This window comes from Chaetura pelagica, unplaced genomic scaffold (assembly GCF_000747805.2).
Source record: "Chaetura pelagica isolate M959 unplaced genomic scaffold, ChaPel_1.0 scaffold377, whole genome shotgun sequence".
Classification (NCBI taxonomy): domain Eukaryota; kingdom Metazoa; phylum Chordata; class Aves; order Apodiformes; family Apodidae; genus Chaetura; species Chaetura pelagica.
This window is the reverse complement of record NW_009953908.1, coordinates 1260439-1266602: the sequence shown is the minus strand read 5'-3', so window position 1 is coordinate 1266602 and position 6164 is coordinate 1260439. Positions and strand designations below refer to the sequence as shown.

General features: G+C 43.8%; 1 protein-coding gene across 1 annotated transcript in view; it reads left to right on the top strand.

The window, feature by feature from the left end:
* TTF2 (transcription termination factor, RNA polymerase II) overlaps window positions 1–6164 on the top strand; it is a 21912-nt gene that overhangs the window by 1627 nt on the left and 14121 nt on the right. The window contains exons 2-7 of the mRNA XM_010001445.1: window positions 540–626; window positions 1902–1968; window positions 2408–3364; window positions 4232–4358; window positions 5489–5683; window positions 5939–6096. Coding sequence (XP_009999747.1) covers window positions 540–626; window positions 1902–1968; window positions 2408–3364; window positions 4232–4358; window positions 5489–5683; window positions 5939–6096 — 1591 coding nt within the window. The remainder of the gene's footprint in view (window positions 1–539; window positions 627–1901; window positions 1969–2407; window positions 3365–4231; window positions 4359–5488; window positions 5684–5938; window positions 6097–6164) is intronic.

The window sequence follows — 6164 nt, the reverse complement described above, 5'->3', positions numbered from 1 at the left end:
AAGGACAGGGAACTGCTCGAAAGAGTCCAGCGCAGAGCTACGAAGATGATTAAGGGAGTGGAACATCTCCTTTATGAGGAAAGGCTGAGGGAGCTGGGTCCTTTAGCTTGGAGAAGAGGAGACGGAGGGGTGACCTCATCAATGTTTACAAATATGTAAGGGGTGAGTGTCAGGAGGACAGAGTCAGGCTTTTCTCAGTGATGACCAGTGATAGGACAAGGGGTAATGGATGCAAACTGGAGCATAGGAGGTTCCATGTAAACATCAGGAAAAACTTCTTTCCTGTGAGAGTGACAGAGCCATGGGACAGGCTGCCCAGAGAGGTTGTGGAGTCTCCTTCACTGGAGACATTCAAAACCCACCTGGACACGTTCCTGTGTGATGTGCTCTGGGTGACCCTGCTCTGGCAGGGGGGTTGGACTAGATGGTCTTTCGAGGTCCCTTCCAACCCCTAAGATTCTGTGACTTCTTTTCCGGCATCGCTGTTCCCTGGAGAGCTCATCTTGGCTTTATTCTCCCTCTGCCTTTCCTCTTTGCAGTGTTCCTGCTTCTCACTGCTTGATCCATGAGGGATGCGTGGTGGAGCTGCAAGTCCTGGTTCAGCAACAGGACAGAGATGAATACACGTAAGTTCCTCAGAGTGGAAGCAAAGGTTTGTTGTGCAGGTTTGGACATCTGGAATGGCTTGGTTGGTGGCAGACTTTCAGTTTCCTGCTGGAATTGGAAGGGCTCATCCAGCCTTGAGGCCTTCAATTATCATGTTTCAAAATGTATGCTCTTTTTATTAGCAGTTATATTCAGTGCTATAAACCCAAGCAAACAGATAATGTTTGTTTTTAATAGTACTGAAGCCGGCTCTGTGATTTGGTTCATCCCAGACTCAGGATGGTTGCATCAGATCAACCAGTTTAGTGTTCATAAAGTTCTTGCAGTAGTCTTGGTTGGCTGCCAGTATGAAAGAAAAAATAATCACATCCAAAGCTCTCCTGTTCCTGAGGTGCTTAAAGATGAGATGGCCTGTGCAGTGTGACTAAAATAACAGCTGTTTCCTTACACCTTGAAGTCATAGGACACTTCTGAGGCTCAGAACATAGACAGTATTTTTGCTTGAGCAGTTACTTTTGTTGGAACAACCCAAACCCCAACTCTAGGAATCTTGATCCAGAGAAAAATGTTTTTGTAAAAAGCTTTGTTGCCAGTGTTTGTGGCTTTTTAATATGCGGGAGTCTGGATGTAAAGTACAGAGCAAGATAACTTGTCTGGGGTGTTTCTGTCATCCTGGCTTGTATCAGGAATAGTGTGGCCAGCAGGAGTAGGGATGTAATTCTCCCCCTGTACTCAGCACTGATGGGGCCTCACTGTGAGCAGTTCTGGGCCCCTTACTGCAAGAAGGATATTGAGGTGCTGGAGCAGGTCCAGGGGAGAGCAACAAGCCTGGTGAAGGGACTAGAGAGAAAGTCTTATAGGAATAGGCTGAGGGAGCTGGGGTTGTTTAGCCTGGAGGAGACTCGGGGGGCATCTTATCACTCCCTACAACTCCCTGAAGGGAGGCTGTAGTCAGATGGGGGCTGGGCTCTTCTCCCAGGCAACTAGCAACAAGACAAGAGGGCATGGCCTGAAGCTGCACCAGGGGAAGTTTAGGTTGGATATTAAGAAGTACTTCCTCATGGACAGGGTGGTTAGACATTGGAATGGACTTCTCAGGGAAGTGACTGGATGTGGTACTTAGTGCCATGGTCTAGCTGATGAGTTGGTGTTAGGTCATAGGTTGGACTTGATGATCTCAGAGGTCATTTTCAGCCTCAATAATCCTGTGATTCTGGTGTGAAGCACTTTTTAAAGAACGCTTAGAGTTGCTTTACTGGCCTTTATAGTTCAAATCTTGTTTTATTCTTTGGTAGGTTGTTTTACAGATGCCTTAAAAGTAAGTTGAATGGGAAGAACTGGTGTGGAAGAATCCCATGGCAGGTATGAATGTTACATTTGTATTACAGTGTCAGCTTATTCCAGTATGACTTTTTGTACTGGATACTGTAGTCGTCTCTGAGACTACCCAGTGGGAGTATTTGTATTTTCTAGCTTAAAAGCCTGCTGTCCTCCAGAACAGGCTTCTATTACTCCTAAATTGGGTGAAGCAATCACTGTTCTGCAGTCTTAAAAGAAACTTGGCTTTGATCTCTGGCTGTCCTCTTTTTTTGAGGATGGTCCTGTTGGGACTTGATCTGCAAAAAACATGCAGATGGCAAAGAAAGCAAAAAAACCAGCAGTTTTGTTCTGTTTTCGTTGTAAACTGTTTATCCTGATCCTGCTAAAATGATAGGAAAGATGACGTTCTTAGAGAATGTGGTGGTGTTAGAGATGATCAGGTTGTGCTTGTTACAGTAGTGTTTACTCGTATCTATTGCAGGATCCAAAAGCTGCCAACATGTCAAAAGCTGTAGAATCTGAGCCCAATGCAGCACCTCTCTTCAATCCCAGTGGCCAAAGAAATCCATTCAGAGTAATAGATAAGAATTGTGAACAATCGTCCTGGAAACAAGTTAAGCAAAGAACTGGTGAGGAAAGTAAAGCAGAAGGCGTAGAAGCAGAGACAGAGAGCGTGCTGGTGTCACATAAAGAAAAGAAATCAACCTCCAATTCCTCCATAGAGAAAGAACCTCTAGAAGGACTGAAAACAAAAAAGAAGCAGTCCACAGTAGATAGAAGTGATCCAGAACTTAAAGAAAGCATAGTGTCTGAATCTAAGGTTGGCTCTTCTGAGACTTGGAAAGGGAAGAACGCCCTTTGGGAGGAAGAGAAATATAGTGGCAGGGAATCCAAGTCTTCTCAGTGTGTGGAAGAAGAGCCAGACGGGAGATCAAAGCTCTTTCCACTTATTCTTGGAAAGCAAAGTGCAAGTACCAAGCCTCCAGAGGAGCAGCTCAGAGAGAAAAGCTTAAAAAAACGTGGAGATGAAGAAACCAGAGAGAAAGAAGATGTTAGTGGGAAGAATGGAGAAACAAAACCAGTGTCTAAAGAAGAGGCCATTTTCCCAGCAGCACCACAATCGCAACGTGCTGCCCCAAAGGGAGGAGCAGAGGCAGAGCTACCCAAGATACAGATCAGACCAGGGCTGGGACAGCCTGCTGATGAAATTTCTGCCTCTGACAGTGATGAAGTAGAATTTGCTTGTTCCTCATCAGGTAAAAGTAAACCTGAGAAATCAGTTGAGGGTTTGCAGTCAAGAGACATCCCTTCAGGAAAATCAGGAAAGAGTAGGCAGGGGACATCTTTGCCACAAGCTGCAGCATCACAGTGTGTGGAAGGACTCCAGGACCCAAAAGCTCTTCACAACCATCTTGTAGTTCAGCTGAGGCAGAAGAAGGTAATTTATTGCACCTATTATTCCTTGGTTTTGGTCTGTGTTCAGTGTGACTTCCCTTGTGACAGGCATCAGAAAATGGTATCCCCTCACAACAGAAACTCAAAATATTCGGATGGTTTAGAAAGATGAGGGTAGAAAGGGAATTCAGCCTAGGCACAGGTTAATTGTTTTAAGCCACATATGAGACAATTACCCCTAAGGAAGGACAACCTTGTGCATTTGGGGTTGCTCTGTTTTGACCTGCCTAAGGTAGCATCTGTCTTTTACCTGAAAAGAGGGAACAGTACAGAGCCAGCTTAACCTTTGTAAATAACGTGGCTGTTTCCCGTGGCCTCTCCTGGCCTTATGCAGCAAAAGTGATCTAGCTCACAGTAAGATGAAGTAAACTATGTTGTCTACTTTTTTTAACAATTGTCAGTAACTATGTTTCTTAGTCTTTGTTATAAAAACACCTGTTTGCTTAGAGCTCAGAACAGACCCTTGAAATAAACAGTTGGAACTGTTGTTCCTGCATGTATGGAAACATGCAAGTAGTTGAATGTTAGGTGCTTTGAGAGATGTTAAGATTGTCCAAAAGTCACTTGACTATCTCTTCTTCCTGTTTTTTTTAAAAAGGGAGAAGCCCTGCATCCTTTCATCTCTTCTAAAGTATACTAGTATTTAGTTTATTTTCTGCTACAAGACTATTTAAATCACCCTCAAATGGCACTTAAATGCTTCTGGATGTTGTAGAACAATATCAAAATACAAATGACTGTGTCATGGGATTAGTGTTTTTAAACTTCTGACCTGATCGTTCTCTGCTGGCAGAGAGCTTGGTGAGCACACTCAGGTTTTGGATTCTTTGTTTGTTTGTTTGTTTTGCAGAGTACTTTGGCTACAGTGAACATTCAGCTGCTGCCAGATAAAGGGGAACGGTTATTAAAGCAAGTGCAGGATTTAGAAGCTGCTCTCAGTGCTCTGAACATTTCAACAGTAGATACTACTGAAAAAGGTAGGGCTAAATTTGTTTGCCCCAGAACTTTGCAAAACAGTTGGTCTTACTATAGTTGTTAATATTTAAAAAAATAGCATAAACATATATAGGCATGTGGTCTATATATAGTCTGTCTGCTGAGATTCACTGAAAATGAAAAGTATTAGTTATAAAGTGTTTGTCTGGGAGATGCTGAACGGAAAAACTCAAGTGATTCCTCTGAAGTGTGGAGGCTTCCCAAGAGAGCTTCTTCCCACATTTAGGGCTCAGGGCTAGTTCCGTTTCCAGCTTTATCTACATGATTGAGGCAGGTGATTCTGTGAGACCTTCCCAGGGAAGTGGTAACTTCCACGTTGTTGCAGTATGGAACCATGCTGCTGATGCATGTTTTGGCTGCTGTGTCTGAATCTTTCAGTTACCAGGTATAAGATAAGTCTCTTCCAGTGTGCCATTCCTGTAAAATGATTTCCTAATTCTAGGAATTAATTACTATTAATCACCTGTGGAAGAAAGGCATTTTGTTGAGTTACCTGTATGATTAGCTCAAAAGGAGAGTTACTCTGTAATCATAATACCTATTGTGTTGATGAAAAGGTACAGTTTGACAACTCTGGAAACTGAAGATCTCTAGCAGGGAAGCAGTAACTCCCAGGCCACCACACAACAGTCAGTCCCTGTGTCTTATACCAGATCTGGTTTTAGGCAAGACAGACCTTTCAAGGAAGGAGCAAAAAGCTCATGAGTTCTTGGTGCATTTGTTCTTGGATGTTTCTATGACCAAAACGTTGACAAGCAAGATGTCTTTTAAAAGGAGCTAATTCTCTGAGAACAGTGTGCAGAACTGACCTTGCATTTGCACTGATCTGGTCACAGTTGCGAAGTTCACCATTGTTATAAACCACACCTTGAAGCTTGAGCTGAACTGTATTGCCTGTCACGTAGGAGCAGGCTTAGGAGCATGCATGTTAGTAACTGCAGTGGCTCAGGTGACACCGTAACCTGCTACCTGCCCTTAAATCCATGTGACCACTTACTAATATTTTGCAAGCAGACTGTTGGGCAAAACAAAGGCTTTTCTCTGGGCCGTAACACGAAGGTTTGAGGTCCATCATGCAGGCTTTTCAACCTGCCTTTCCTTTCTTCCTTAGGGGCGGATAGCACAAGCAGCAGCTGCCCTAGGAAGTCTTTGCCTGACCCATTTAGCAGGCCAGATGGTACAAAGCTGACAACGGCCCTGCCGTTCCAGGGTCCTACAGCAGGGACCTCTTCAGGCTCACACAGTCACCCCTCTGCTGCTGCTGCTGCTTTGGGTTCCAGTGAATATTATGGCCACATGTTTGGAAGTAAGTACAGAAGGACTACTCTCTTTTTTTTTCTTTTTTTTTTCCCAATTCAAGAAAACAGTGGTAAGGACAATTTCTGAAGTAAGTCTACAACTTGTGGATATACATGAAAGTACTAAACCTTTTTTTGTTGCTGTGAGCTGCATAGTGCCCCCAGGCATCAGTAGCCACTGAGATCAATCTCTGAAATGAAAGATCTGCTTGGGAAAGTTGGCTTTGTAGACACATCTTGTGCACAATTCCATATCTTTCCAGTGAACTCTGGTGTGCAGAATCTATATGGAGGAAGAATGACAGAAGACCGAATCAGGGCTGTACACAGTGCCATAAGTGAGGCTATTAATAATCTTCATAAATCTCTGGAATCCTGTCCACCAAAGCAGACAGCAGCTGAAGATCCCTCTGGATTGAAGGTGAGTTGGCAAGGATGGAGGATGTCATGCTGATGGATGAAGCATGACATCTTGGTGATTAGCATCCT